Source organism: Sciurus carolinensis, chromosome 16, assembly GCF_902686445.1.
Source record: "Sciurus carolinensis chromosome 16, mSciCar1.2, whole genome shotgun sequence".
In the NCBI taxonomy this organism is placed as follows: domain Eukaryota; kingdom Metazoa; phylum Chordata; class Mammalia; order Rodentia; family Sciuridae; genus Sciurus; species Sciurus carolinensis.
The window spans coordinates 20,567,954-20,583,583 of NC_062228.1; the positions used below are offsets into that span (position 1 = coordinate 20,567,954).

General features: G+C 36.3%; 1 protein-coding gene across 1 annotated transcript; it reads left to right on the plus strand.

Annotated features, from left to right (window-relative positions):
* Nucleotides 1–3,312: 3,312 nt before the first annotated feature.
* LOC124967284 (40S ribosomal protein S12) lies at nucleotides 3,313–3,806 on the plus strand. Its single transcript, XM_047529416.1, has one exon. The coding sequence runs from the start codon at nucleotides 3,386–3,388 to the stop codon at nucleotides 3,782–3,784; it is 399 nt and encodes a 132-aa protein (XP_047385372.1). The 5' UTR covers nucleotides 3,313–3,385; the 3' UTR covers nucleotides 3,785–3,806.
* Nucleotides 3,807–15,630: the final 11,824 nt, after the last annotated feature.

The window sequence follows — 15,630 nt, forward strand, 5'->3', positions numbered from 1 at the left end:
TACACTAAAGTTATCATTTACTTGAAAGTATCCTGTGGTTCTCAAGAGGTACCATGATTGCTAAAAATCTTCTATTATACCCTGAGTATCTTGATGGTTTAAAATGGTGAAAATGTTTTAAAAAGAAAAAAGAAAAAAAATCAATGTGACATCATGGCTATTTGAGGACAGATTCTAAGAACTCATCCTTTCCACCAGTAGGAAACTGATTACTGATTACTTAAACCCAGGCTCATTTCACTTACATACTGACTTGCCTTTCAACCTAAACCTCTCTCTGACTTTCTTAATATCTCTCCATGTCTCTTATTTTCCTTCTTCCCCTCTTGGCTCTTTCCCTCTTGGCTCTTTCCCTTCCTTCCTTCTTTTTCACCTTCTCTTTTTTTATTTCTCCTTCCTTCCTTTCTTCTTATCTTCCCACCCTGCTAGAATCTACTTATACACAAACACAGCAGACTAAGCAAACATCTTATTTTTAACATTTACATATGCATGCTGCTGTGAAGTTTCAAACAGCCAGCTTTCTATAAAACTGAATTTTAAAATGTAGATTTCTATTCTTTCCATTTTGAGAACTCATGATACTTGACTCCCAATCTCTGTCTGCCTTCCATGATAGCCTGCAGTATTATCTTCTATTCCATCAATGTCTCTGAATTGCTTAGGATTTTTGAGACCAACTTTGACTTTAAATTGTTACCAATTTTGATGAAATAAATTTAAAATATTTAATTTGAAAAATTTGAAAAAAATTACTAGCTTAAAATCACAACTGATGTACTGTATTTCATGATTTGGGAAGTTTGGGAAAAAAATGCCATGACAGTTACACAGTGTAAGAAGTGAAAATCAAAGTGTGTCAACTGATACATGAACCTGTACATAAATACACAAATACATATATATATATACATGTATATATGTATATACATACTTATGTATTTGTAAAAAACAAACATATATACATCTAAGTATTTATTATATGCTAAATTCTTGAATTCATTGGTTCATCTTATGAAACAATAGATAAATCATACATATATATACACAAATAAATGTGCATATGCATTTTTCACATTGAAGAATTATGCTTAGCATTTATTTATGTATTATATAAACTATTACATGAATGTGTTATGCATTCTCTAAATACCATTCTGTAATAATTATGGTAAAATGTTATTCAAATGCACATGCTCACATACAAGATTTGGTACAAAGTATTTTTATTGTAGTAAATAAGAAAAAATTGTACCCTCCATGGTTTTCATTACTAGTAGGAAATCTGATATAAAAATAGATGATGAATAAACAATGAGATCACATAAATAGTCATGATATTTTAAATATCTTATTCATTCATGGTGAATTCAAAATCTCTACTAAGAATTTTTTCTACTTGACTAAACAGAAATGTTTTCTCTCACATAATCTACATTTTTCTGTTTTTGGTTTAGTACCATCACCCAGGAATATGGTGGCACTTGGTCTTCAAAAATCACTGGTGTTCTTGCAAGTCTGACTTATAAACACTGCTTGGCAATTAAATAGCTGAAAGGGAATGGGAAATATGGAATATAGTTTATACTTATACTTCACCCATTATGACCTAGCCTAGTGTGTACTTTGCATATGCCATTTTGTTAAATCAAGAATGTGCATGCTAACACACAATGAGGGTGGGTGGGAGGGAATAATATAAGTTAATTGGATTAGACAAAGGGGAATGAAGGAAAGGCAGGGAGGATGGAAATAGGAAAGACAGAAGAATGAATCAGACATAACTTTCCTATGTTCATATGTGAATACACGCCCAGTGAAACTCCACATCATGTGCAACCACAAGAATGGGATCCTGATTAGAATACGTTTTACTCCACATATATATGTCAAAAGACACTCTACTGTCATTTATATCTAAAAGAAACAATTTAAAAAATTTAAAAGAATATAATTCTATGAAGCAGGAAAAAATGGGTTTTCTTACTAATTTTAAAAATTTGTTCTAATTAGTTGTACATGACAGTAAAATGCATTTATGCAATGGTTTTGATGTAAGGTGTCCCCCAAAAGTTATCTGTTAATGCAAGGATATTCAGAGGTAAAATGATTAGATTATAATGGTTGTCACCTGACTGTCCATTCTAGTTTGAATGGCATAACAGTGTCAGCGGTAGGCAGGTGAGAAGAGGCTAGAGGAGGCGGGTCTCTGGTGTGTGCCTTGGAAGGGTTCACCTTGCCAGTTGGCCCTTCACCTCTCTCTCTGCTACCTGGCTGCCATGAAAGGGGCAGTGATCCCCCCTGATGCCCTTCTGCCATAACATTCTATCTCACCTTTGCCCAGAGCAATGGAGTGCATAGACTGAACCTCTGAATCTGTAAGCCAAAGTAAACTTTCTGTCCTCTCCGTTGCTCTCGTCAGGTATTTGTGTAACTGTGATAGAAAACTGACTAGCACATAGATTTTTCAATCTTTTTTGGAATCATGCCTTTACCCCCAAACACATCTGCACTCCAATGCACAGAATCTATCTCCCATGGCAAAAGTGACTGTTCAGATCGCATTAAGATTATAGACCATGAGAGAGGAAAGTTGTCCTGAGTACAGTCTCTACTTATGTGGGTGAGTGGACCTGGTCAACTTACATAGGCCCTTAAAAGTGGAGACCCTTTCCCAGTTATGGTCAGAGGGAAATATAACTATAAAAGAATGGTTAGAGAAATGCCATTTTCCTGATTTTGAAAATAGAGCAAACAGAGAAACGATGGTTTAACTGCATCCCCCAAAACTCAAGTTTGGAAATTTAATTCTCAATGCAGTTGTGTTTGGAAGTGTGTCTAATTAGAGGTCATTAGGCCAGGAGGTCTCTGCCCACAGGAATAGATAATGTCATTATGAGAGCTCTCTATCTCTATCTCTATCTTTCTCTCTCCCACTCTTCTCTTTTAAGCTTTTTGTCATGGATGACTCAACGAGAACATCCACACCATGTGGGAACCCTCAATATTGGACATTTTAACTTATAGAACTGAGCCAAAAGTTTTTTTTTTTTTTGTCTTTATAAATAACTTTGTCTCCATTATTATGTTATAGCAGGACAAAACCACAGACAGGAACCAGGGAGTGTGCATTGTCACCAGAAGGTAGAATAGACAAATAAATAGATTCTTTCCCAGAGGATCTAAACAAAATAAACAGCAATAAAAACAGACTGTAGCTGATGCTATGATTTTAGCTTAATTAGGCATGTGTCTAACTTCTGACCTAAAGAATTGTAATAACAAAAGATTGTTTTGTTTAAGCCACCGCCCTGCCGCCGCGGAGTCGCGCGGAGGCGGAGGCTCGGGTCCGTTCAAGATTCGGCTTCACCCGTAACCCACCGCCATGGCCGAGGAAGGCATTGCTGCTGGAGGTGTAATGGACGTCAATACTGCTTTACAAGAGGTGCTGAAGACCGCCCTCATCCACGATGGCCTTGCACGTGGAATTCGCGAAGCTGCCAAAGCCTTAGACAAGCGCCAGGCCCATCTTTGTGTACTCGCATCCAACTGTAATGAGCCTATGTATGTCAAGTTGGTGGAGGCCCTTTGTGCTGAGCACCAAATCAACCTTATTAAGGTTGATGATAACAAGAAACTAGGAGAATGGGTAGGCCTTTGTAAAATTGACCGAGAAGGCAAACCCCGTAAAGTGGTTGGTTGCAGTTGTGTAGTGGTTAAGGACTATGGCAAAGAATCTCAGGCCAAGGATGTCATCGAAGAGTACTTCAAATGCAAGAAATGAGCAAATAAAGTTTTCATTCATATTCCTCAAAAAAAAAAAAAAAAAAAAGCCACCATAAGTTTGTGGCAATTTTTTACAGTAGAAGTTCACCCTCCTGTAATGAGACAGAGGGTCACAGAAATACATACACCATATACTCATCGCAGTTGTACACTTATGAGAGTCTATCTCTAGGCCCTGTAACCTCTCTATCACACTAACCTGTGTTGGGAGACTATATTTTCTCCAGCAACCTCTCTTCTGTGGATCAAGGACAAATGTTATAGTACTAGACATCATAATTTCTGGTGCTGACATAAAAATACTTTCGCAGGGTAAAGATATAATATTATGACATCAGATTTTATGGAAGGTGAGTATAAGAAACAATATTTTGAAGAGAATGTCTTTTTCTTCTCTAAATGGGACAGAATCTATAGTCTCTTACACCTGGGGATGCCAGTTAAATTAAGAGCTAACTGATAAATACCATCTTGCTCTCCATTGATAGGAGACATTGCACCAGTGGAATGAATGTTAATATTACTGCAAAGAACACTTTCATAATATACTGTATTTCACATACCCTTGCTTCTGAGTCCAAAAAAAATTAAGGGCAACATAAACAATTTCAAAATATGAAAACCAGGTAACAAAGGTTAAACAGAATGAATTCTAATAAACAAATCTAATCTTACACACTTGGTCAAAAACATATCATTGTTTTATATGAGTGTGTTTGCTTTGCTTTACATTTCCATGTTTTTTGGCTTCTCTCATATTATAAACCACCTCACCTATTTTTTGACATAGCCAGTTTTTTGTATAATTATATTACATATATGGCAACAAAAAACAATATTATGTGATATTAAATTGTAGCATCTTTAATGTATTCAATAATAAATACACTATTGAAAACACATTTCATGTGAGGCCCTAGTCTTTGTGCTAACTTGTTAGCAGCTCCTCTCCTCCACCCCCTGATTGTACTCAGGTTACATTTCAGCTGCACAGCATAATGCATGCTGGGTATTCAGGCAGTTTTGATTTTCATTGTCAACCCTCAAGCATTCAGTAGTAATTTTGTACTACACTAACTGAATCATGTAATGTCCAAGGAAATGTAGTAGAGGACAATTGTTGGTAATTAAGTACACATACTATGCAATATGTATGCACTCACTCTTTTCTATTCTGTGATCTGAGTGGTAAATGGAGTTAGTTTATTTCTGAAGTGACCATAGTAATAGATCAGGAGTGAAGAATTAGGGGAAAAAGGGAAGAAGGAAAAGCCAATTTAAGGATACTCTCTCAAAAAATTATTTAAAAAATAATTTATTTATAATAAACTATTTATTTATAATTTATTTAAATAAAATCATTACAGACACCTGGGCTTTGATGTCTTTGAGATCATCTAAGGATCCAGAGTTGAACATCCTTGAACTAAGGAAGGGAGCATTTATCCAACTCAGCCCTTCTACCCTATTAGTAAAAGATTAACTGAAGGATGTTGATTGCCTTGCTTTTCTAGTTTTATCCTGCATGAGAATAGGTACTTCCAGATATTCCATACAATGGCATCGGAATAATGCCAGGACAGCAAGACACAGAAAAGTATCTCTGCTGAGAAGAGCTGTCCTAAATATCTACCTGGAAAGCTGGTTGTTGCAGGGATGAGTGACATAAAAGGTGGGTCATGCAGGAAGGCAGAATCATGATTATGAAGATAGATCATTCCTATGGAACCTCTCATGTAAAAGCTCAGTCTTTTTCCAAAAAAGGATTTGTCAATATTTTAAAGTTCACGGCATGCATCCCTGTGTCTGAACACACAAACACAAATAATTGCTGTGGGTGATTTCCCTGGTTAACCAGAGAGGAGCAACATTTTAGACAATATTCTAATTTTTTCTTTTCTTTTCTTCTTTTTTTTTTTTGTACTTGAGATTGAATCTAGGGTCCCACACATGCTAGGCAAGTACTTTACCAGTGAAGTATATTCTAAACATTTTTTTTTTCAAAATTCAGTTTGACAGACACTCTTTCTATGTTGCCAGGCTGACCTCAAGCTTGAGATATCCTGCCTCAGTCTCCCAAGCAGCTTTATTACAGGTGTGCACCAACATGCTTGGTTTTTACAATAATTGAGTTTAAAATATGTATTTGACTCAGTGTTAACTAAGGCAACTTAATACAATAAAGCACAGGCGCATTAACAGCATTAAAAGGGTCATGATCAGAGTCTGAATTCCCAGTTTTGTGGCAAGACTGTGAATAAAATTTTAGACTTTCCAGGCATGTGGTGGCCCATGCCTTTAATCCCAATGGCTCAGGATGCTGAGGCAGGAGGATCTCAAGTTCAAAGACAGCCTCAGCAACAGTGAGGCATTAAACAACACAATGAGATCCTGTCTCTAAATAAAATGCAAAGAAGGGCTAGGAACGTGGCTCAGTGATTGAGTGCTCCTAAGTTTAATCCCTGAATGTTTTTGACTTTATAGGCTATAAGGTCTTTGTAGGACAAACGCAACCACAGATAGACATAAACAAATGTCTTGATTTTAGGAGAAACATTTAAATTGTGTGGGTTCAACACAATTTCAACTTGTAAATGGGGAGAATACCAGAAATTTCACACAATTATTGTGAAAGTTAGGCATTTGCATGTGGAAATGCATCCGCTCTGTGTCTATCATATAATATACATTCATTAAAGTTAAATCTCAACCAGATAGTTTGCACAGGAGGTGTGATCACTTCAGCAACCCTTGACCATGAAACTGATCAGTGCACCCACACAATTTGTGTAGATCTGCATTAATTTAGACATTTTGCCTAAAATTGCACATCTGTTGTGTGAGACTAAGCCACAAGGGCTTGTGTCAGAGGTACATCCCCAATATAGCCTTCATAGAAGAAAATCTGGATGGAATTCTAAGTAGTAGTCTAGTACCATCAGGTAATTTCTTATGGTTTCATGAATCATGGAGTGCTATGAATCTGAATAACATTCATGTTTGCTTTTGAAATTTTCAGATCTTGTTCCATATTTTTATTGGTCATTATAGATGCATGTAATGGTGATATCTGTACATGCACCAAATATAACAATCTAATTTGACCAATACTGTTCCTCAGTTTGTAAAAAATTTAACTAACAATATTACTCTCTCTAACTTTTGATAACAGTTGATTTTATAAAGCAGAAGTGAGAAGTGACCTCAAGGGTCTTCTTAGCTGAAATCTTAGCAAGCACTTCATTTAGGCCAATAAGAGCTCAGCATTTCCCCTCCTCAAAGATTAGTTCTTAATGGATGTACTTCTGCAAAAGGTAGCTCCTTGATTGACTCAGAATGGACTTACATCCTGAAAGAAGGCTTCCCATGAATACTTCACTAAAGGATGGGAGGTCCCACGGATTGGCTCAATAGAATCAGCTAAGTGGATTAAGCACAACTTCTAGAATGGGCTTAAGCATACCATGGAGTGAGAATTCACAATTGCAACCTTCACTTACTGAGGATCAATAAGTTTCATTCTAAAAGATTCTTTCTCACCAGCAGGAAGAGGAATCTCCCTGAAGTTCTAGTCTTTCTTGGCTGCTGTTCTGGAGTACTGACTCTTTTAGGGAATAGTGTAAGCCCTTTGGAAGTAAAAGGAATTCAGCGTGGAATTGTTCTTACAACACCACGTCTTAGAGAATGGATCTCCAAAACCATTGAACATTTACTGAGTACATCTTAGGTACTGATGATAGGATACCCAGCAAAAAGGTGCAGAGTCATGGGTTGGAAGGGAGAAAGAAGTGCCCTCTTAATGTAGGGTCTGAATACAGTATAGTATTGGAGATGGAGAACACAAAACAGATGGTTTTGAAACCAGGCAACCTGAAATCAGTGGGTCACATTTAATAGAGAACAATTTGGCAGAGCTACACACAGATTCAAAAGTCAGAGAGATTCTGATTTAACATTAACTTAAGACATTAACTTGAAAGTTATTTGCATAGGTAAAATAGTCAAAACCCATGGCATGACTGAGACTGAGTAGGGAGACTTCTAAGAACATGCTCACACAACACTTACCTATTTACTTACTACTTTAGTCAACTTTGTGTCACTATGGCCAAAGGATCTGACAAGAACAGCTTAGAGGTGGGAAAGTTTATTTTGGTTCATGGTTCCAGAGGTTTTGGTCAGTTCCACATTCTGGCCCAAGATGAGGCAGAATATTGTAGCAGAAAGGAGTGGTTGAGGAAAGCAACTCAGGACATGGCACCAGGAAGCTGAGAAAGAACTCCATTCACCAGAGATCCCAAGGGCATGCCCCCAGAGACCTATTTCCTACAGCCACATCCTGCCTGCCTACGTATACCACCCATATCAATGATCCATATCACCGGATCAACGTACTGACTATTTTACAACTCTCATGATCAAATCATTTCACCTCTGGACATTTTTGCATTGTCTCCCGTGTGCACTTTTGGAGGACACCTCATATTTAAACCATAACACACACCCAGCGTGTGTTGATCAGCCTATTTTAGACCTGAGATTGGTTCACTTCAATATTCCAAATAGAAGAGAGATAGAGAAAATGCAAGAGAGAGGAGAGATCAATGGAGGGAGAGAGAAAATGAAAGAAAATCTACCACTTAACATATATTTTGAAAATAGGAACAAAATATAAGATGATGACACTCATTCACACTATAATACATCAATTTATATTTCAAAACAATATTTAGGGAGTTCCTCTTTTTTTTGGCACTGTGCCAGTCAACTTTGAGACAGCAAGGAAAGCTAGAATGAAACGTTTACCCCCTGCCTGTTGGTTCCTTCCCCTGTTCTCTGTGAGAACACATGACATAGACAAATTGGAATCTCAGGAACATGTTATTTACATAGTTTGAGGTGTGTTTACTAATGAATATCTTAAGGAACAATTAGAATAACAAATCTGAATATATAATAAGTAATACAAAACATAAAAATCTGCATTATATTCCGCAGTGGTGGGGTTACAAAGGTCAATTCATATATTCAAGTAAGAATTTATTTCATCCTGCCAGGTACCATACCTCTTGAGACATAAACTAATCAACTGGGAAAAATTGAAGATAATTACAATTTTGTCACCCTTTAGACTCTTAGTAGTGAAGATAGGGATGACTTGAGAGATTATAATGGATTCCAATGTGCACCCTCACTGAAATGAACCTCCATTTTGTTCTAAAGCTAAATAGCACTCTCTTACAGGACATACTATTAGGACTAAACATAAATCCTATGGGTTGTTTCCAATTCATCTCTTTTATAACAATGGTGCCCATTTCATCGTTCCATGCACCAATTTCTATCCATGAAATGTTGTCCTGTTTAATGAAAGAAGGAGGAAGAAGAGAAAAATGTTGATTGACTATTTTGTCCAACTTTAAGTGGTCAGTAACTTGATTTTCCAGTCTTTCTCTGGCACCTCACAGTGGGCATCCTTCATTAGAATCCTGCTGGAATGGACCCGGGGCAAAGAAACAAACCCAGGTTACTAAATTGCAAGAGAGGCATCTGATCTCATGAACAAATCCAAGATGGCAGTGAGTTCCAGTGTTTAGCTGTCATTGAGAAATCAGGTAGCACATTCTGAGGGAGAGCACTGAAGAAAGAGGAAATATAAATGGATGGAATGTCTAAAAATCAAGGGAGAGAAGGAAACAGTGAAGGTGAAAGACAGTAGAATGTGGGAAAATGACCAGATGTGTTAGAATACATACATTTGGCATGTGTTTACCTATGCTTTTCTACATGTAATTCCATGTGAGTACATAGGAGGGGTGCAAACAGAAGCATGACTACTGTATTACTCCATTTTTCATTACTATAACATGATAACTAATGCAGGCCACAGTATAAAGAAAAATGTTTGCTTTCTGTCTCAGAGTTTTGGAGACTCAAGGTTCAGAGATGACATATGGTGATAGTTTTCTTATTTGCAGGGTCACATAGCAGGACAGGAAATCATATGGCAAGACACAGTTGTGCATGTGTATATATGTATGTGTCTGTCTGGTCTCTCTCCCTCTTCTTTTAAAAGTACAATGATTCAATTTGGGGTTCTACTCTAACATTATCTAGCCCTGGTCATTTTCCAAAGACCCCACCTCTAAACATCATTGTTGGATTAATTTGCTACCCTCTGAACACTTCATAATGGGCATGAAATGTCAATACATGAAGCCTCAGGGGACACTCAAACCCTTGCATCTAAATTCAGAATTCTCTGCTGAATGGCAACTCTGTGTGGCATGAAGACACACATGCTGATTTTACAATCAGTATGATTGCAGTGACAGAAAATGGCATTTGTCAACCAAGACTCATATTTTAGATTTGGTCTTTATTCTCTAATCTTTCATAAGTAAATTCTGGTTCCATCTAAATGAATACATTGCCTGAGAGGACCCTATCAACTAGGGATCTTGGTAGAAATACTCACTCTCAATGCAGACAGACCCTTTAGTCCAAGACTGAGTTTTACCTGTATCTCATTTCCTTCCTTCCTTCCTTCCTTCCTTCCTTCCTTCCTTCCTTCCTTCCTTCCTTCCTTCCTTTCTTTCTTCCTTCCTTCCTTTCTTCATTCCTTTCTTCCTTTCCACTTTCTTCTTTCTTTTCCCCCTTTCCCTCTCTCTCATTCTTTATTCCCCTTCACTTTTCTCTCTCTCTCTCTCTCTCTCTCTCTCTCTCTCTCTGTCACACACACACACACACACACACACACACACACACACAGAGGATTTTGCTCTCAGTCTCTCACTTTGTGTTTGTGTTTGTGTGTGTGTTTATTGCCTAAATAACTGCCATGAATCTAAATCAGGCCCATGATATATACCTTTTATAAGGATAGATTTCAATAATAACAAATATTTTCTATTTGGGGATATAAAATGTACAATATTTCAGTGTTAAGCAGCAGAACTTTGAAACATTTTGACCATAAAATTTTAAAATATGATAATTCCAAATATTTCTTACCGTTTTTTAGGCAAACAAAGTATCTGGGTGACTGTCCCTTCTTCTGTCCATCTGTCCACCCACCCATCTACCCATCTATCCATTCATCCATCCATATTTCTTCATAATCACTATTATCATCCATTTATTCTCACATGCGATATGTATGAAAGAAGAAAAAGAAGGATTCTTGGTAACTTTAGAATAACATAATGTCATCATCTTACTAGTGCTTTGTGGCACTTGGGAAGTTCTATTTTTCTGAACCTCAGTTTCCAGTGTTAATATTACCTATTTGTCACATTCTGTTTGGTAGATGTCTTTTGTAAGAGTATTTGGTTGATTTCTACTTTTTGAGCACACCAATAAATCTTCTTACCACCAATGAGATATCATGGTCCAGGAAGAAAGGTGGAAAAATGAAATTATGCCACACTGCAAACCTAATATTTATTTACTAATTACTCTCAACTCAAGATGACAACATTTAGGAATAAGAAATCATGGGAACATTCATTGACTTCTTATTTTATGTGAAGCATCTTGTATTATGGTGGAGCACTTGGAAAGACTATATGCATTTTCTATGAAAGAAGTATATCAATATTTTCTCCTGAAGGGACTTTACTTATGTGTTCTATGATTATAAAGAGAGAAAGATTGCACAATAAATAACATGCTTGTGTGCACAGGTGCATGGTGTGCACGTGGGTGTCTGTGCAAGTATACCTTTTAAAGTCCACTCTGGAGTAATTTTTTTATGATTAAAAAAAAGGGATTTATTATATTGGTTTACATGTTCAGATGCTGGATAGTCCACAGTGGCAATCTGCAGCTGGAGAGCTGGAAGACCCAGTAACTGTACAGTCCAAGGGGTGGAAGCCCCAGAACAAGAGGAATCAATAGTGCTACCCTAGTCTGAGACTAAGGCTTCTGGAAACTACCTGGAGAATCACTGGCAGAGTCCACCTTGGAAGAGTGAAGAAGTAAGAATCTGATATCCTCAGATGATCAAAGCAACAATCAAGAACCCATTCAAGAAGAGCCGAGCTTGCATCTGCATCTGCTTCCTTGTTCTTCCAGCTTCTATTCCATCCAAGCCATCATCCTGTTGGGTGGTGCTGCCCACACTTAGGGAAGGACTCTTCTTAATAGCTATTTCTTTCCTGTGACATACTTTACCTCTCTTAAGAAATAGTTGAAACAAACAAATATATACAGTACATATTGTTGAGAGATGAACAAAATAATGTCATTGGCCTTTGTTTCTTTCCTGCTCACTCTATCCCTATATAAAATATCAAGGCTTCAAGGAAACCTATAGATCATTTACTCCACACATCTCACATCATTTGTAGTTGAGAAAATCGATATCCATGAAAGTTAAAGGACTTGTGTTAAGTCCAAAACAAAAGAGCAGGTCCGAGACTTAAGTGAAGTTTGCACATTTTCCGTACCAACATCCCATAAAGTGATTTTTCTCAAAGACTTTATTTATGATCTATATTTACATTCTATCCCCAAATGTCCAAAGCAACTAATCAAATCTTTGAGACTCTTTCTAAACCTGAATAATTCTAAGAAAATGAAATAAAAATGACACCTTTTCTTCATGTTTAGACTGGATCAGGTAGCATTTAATATGTTCAGGATAAATCCTTATGCCGGTTGTAGAAGAGCCAGAGTACTCCTTTTTTTGTTTATTCCTGACATGTTTTACTATCAAGGAACATGCATCTTTAACACTCTGCAAACATCTGCACTGGAGTCAACTGCTGCTAAATATCGGTGGATTAATAAAGAAGCAATGATGACAACAACAATAAGAGAAAATCACACATATATGAGTTTGGTTGGGCTGTCACAATAAAGGAGCATAAACTTCATGGTTCAAAGAACCAAAATTTGTTATTTCATAGTTCTGAAGCCTGGAGGTCAGGGATCATGGTGTCTGCACAGTTGCTTTCTTTGGAGGGCTTTGATTTTTGTATGACTCTTGGCCTAACTTCTGTTGGTGTTCTGGCATCTTTAACATTTTGGCTTGCCATGTTCTCTCTGGAATGCATACTTTCATCTTCACAGGGTGTTTTCCCTCTTCCATGTATGGCTCCAAATGCCCCCTAATGACCTAAATTTAACATAATTATCTCCATTAAAAATGTCTTAATGGGCTGGGGAGATAGCTCAGTTGGTAGAGTGCTTGCCTCACAACCACAAGGCTCTAGGTTCAATCCCCAGCACAGCAAAAAAAAAAAAAAAAGTCATCACATGTAAGTTCTGAATAACATTCTAAATTACTAGGAGATAGAATTACAACATAGAAATTTTGGAGGGACAATTCAACCTATTGCAACAACAGCAGTGACTAAAACAGCAATGATTATTGCTTTTGTCACAAGAGTTCAGGTTACTCTATCATTTACCCAAGTATGTACCAGATAATGGGCCGAGATAAATCAAACACACTTAATAATCACAATTCTATGAGCATAGATAAGTAGACTAAAAGGAGATCCAAAAGTTAATAACTTGCTTAAAGGCATACAACTAGCAAGGTTATTGTTTGCAAATGAAGGCAAATGTTCTACCCTGGGGACATTTGGCACTGCCCAGAGACTTATTTTAGTTGTCACAAATCTGAAAAGGATACTAGTGGCATCTAGTGGGTAGAGGCCAGGGATGCTACTAAACTTCCTGTAACGCACAGGACTGGACCCCTCCATCCACAATATGGAGTTATCTAATCCAACATGTCAATAATGCAATGGAAGGAAGACTCACAGTATGAGTACAATCAGACATTATGACAAGGCATATATAGCCTATGCTTTAAAAATATTTTGCATTTTGATGTAGAAACAGTAGAATTGTTCAGATAATATTTGAAAAATTACACAAAAATTAAATTACTCAATTATTTAACTACTCAAAGCCTGACATTCAGTACCTTTTATTGTATTTATTTCTATGCTTATTCAGTGTTGGCATGGTTTTGGTCACATTGCATGCATAATTTAGTGTCCAATTTTTAAAACTATGTTTTCTTAGCTGTGAAGTCATTATTGTGAACAACTTTATGCAGCCTACCATGTGCATGCAATATATTATTTCTGTGTGGTACAATACCTTGGTTATTAAGTTCTTTTTATTTTCTATCTTTGCACCTTCTTTCCTATCTTCACTTGAATTTTTTCACTACAGTATTTGCCTCTCCCTACCACTCTTTAAGTTAGATTAGCAGAATTGCCAGAATTAATAAAATAATACCAATTATTCTTGGTTAATTTTGTCATACTAGTTTTCTGAAGTGGTGCTACATACAACACACACACACACACACACACACACACAATGATATATTCTTTTATAGAGAAATTGATTTCTCTCTGGTTTCTCTTTCATCCCATATACCTGGAGATCACAACTTCCTTCCACATTTAGTCCTCCGTATCACTGGGAAACATGAGACCTCTTACTTGAGATACTCCATCAGAAGATCTATACTCAACCATTCAGGTTAGAATGTTGAGCTGAAGTGAGGAATGTGTAGGATCTTTAAAAACTTAGGTATAAAAAATATGTCAGTTTATCAGCTATCTCATGGGACACTTTCATCTTATCTAACCTATTTATAAATTTTAGGACATGTGTCTTGCTTTCCTGACAAGATATTAAGCATTTCTTTCACAGAAAAACTGAGTGATCTAAACAGACACATATCTCAAAGAAAATATCAGTCTAGTATGCGGAGACTGTAAACTGAGGATCCGTGGTCGTCAATATTTACTGATGTTCATCATTTTAGTGCTTTATTGAAAGGACAGTCCAGAATCACCAGACATTTGAGAAATTATCCAACATGCATGAGATCACTCAAAAAAACAGAGATTGATAAAATTCAAAGAGCAAACAAGAACTTTAAAAAACAAGTATACTTAAATTATAAATATGCATATACATACACATATATATATCCTTTGATCTTTAGAAAGTTTGTAAGAGAATAATAAGAGAATGTATAAAAAATTAATTAAAAGCAGAAAACTATGGAAAGTAGAAGTAAATTAAAAAATTAATTTGAAAGCTCAATATTTACTTCAAGTTTTAGAAAAAGCAATAAAACTAAGGAGGAGGAAATATAAAGGTTAAGGGGGTGAAAGAAGGATAGTGGAATGAGACAGACATCATTACCCTATGACATGTATGATTACATGAATGGTGTGACTCTACATCATGTACAACCATGGAAATGAAAAGTTGTGCCCCATTTGTGTACAATGAATCAAAATGCAGTCTGTAAAAATAAAACAAAAAATAACTTAAAAATGTACAAAAAGTCCAAAAGGAAGTGAAGTAAGATACACATGCATGTGTATACACACTTGCACACACCCTGAGGTCTTTTTAGAATATCAGAGATAATGTCATCTTTATTGCCTTCTAAATAGACTAACAGGTCAAATGCAAAATAATGAAATGGCATATTGTATTGGACTTGTCAGCATCAATGCTGTATAGAACAATGTATTGTAGCAATGCCTTCAGAATTCTCATTTAAAAACTACCCTCGTCTCTATACCAAACCCCACTATCAATCAAGTGAGAGAGAAGAACATGGGATGACTAAATATTATATAGACATTTCCTTGTAGGAAATATTAGAATATTTGCATTAAAAAAAAACACAGAATAAACTAAAATTAATACATGACATATAGAAAATAAGACTCTACATCAAAAAAGGCAAATAGATTCTGAAGGAATTTTATAATCTCAAATTTTGACTGTAGATCTTGGAGAGAACAGTCAAAATAAATTTCAGCATTAATTAACACAAAAGTCTTCAGGAAG

Bases quoted from the DNA above. Each gene is read 5' to 3' on its own strand.
- LOC124967284 (XM_047529416.1), top strand. From the start codon at position 3,386: ATGGCCGAGGAAGGCATTGCTGCTGGAGGTGTAATGGACGTCAATACT.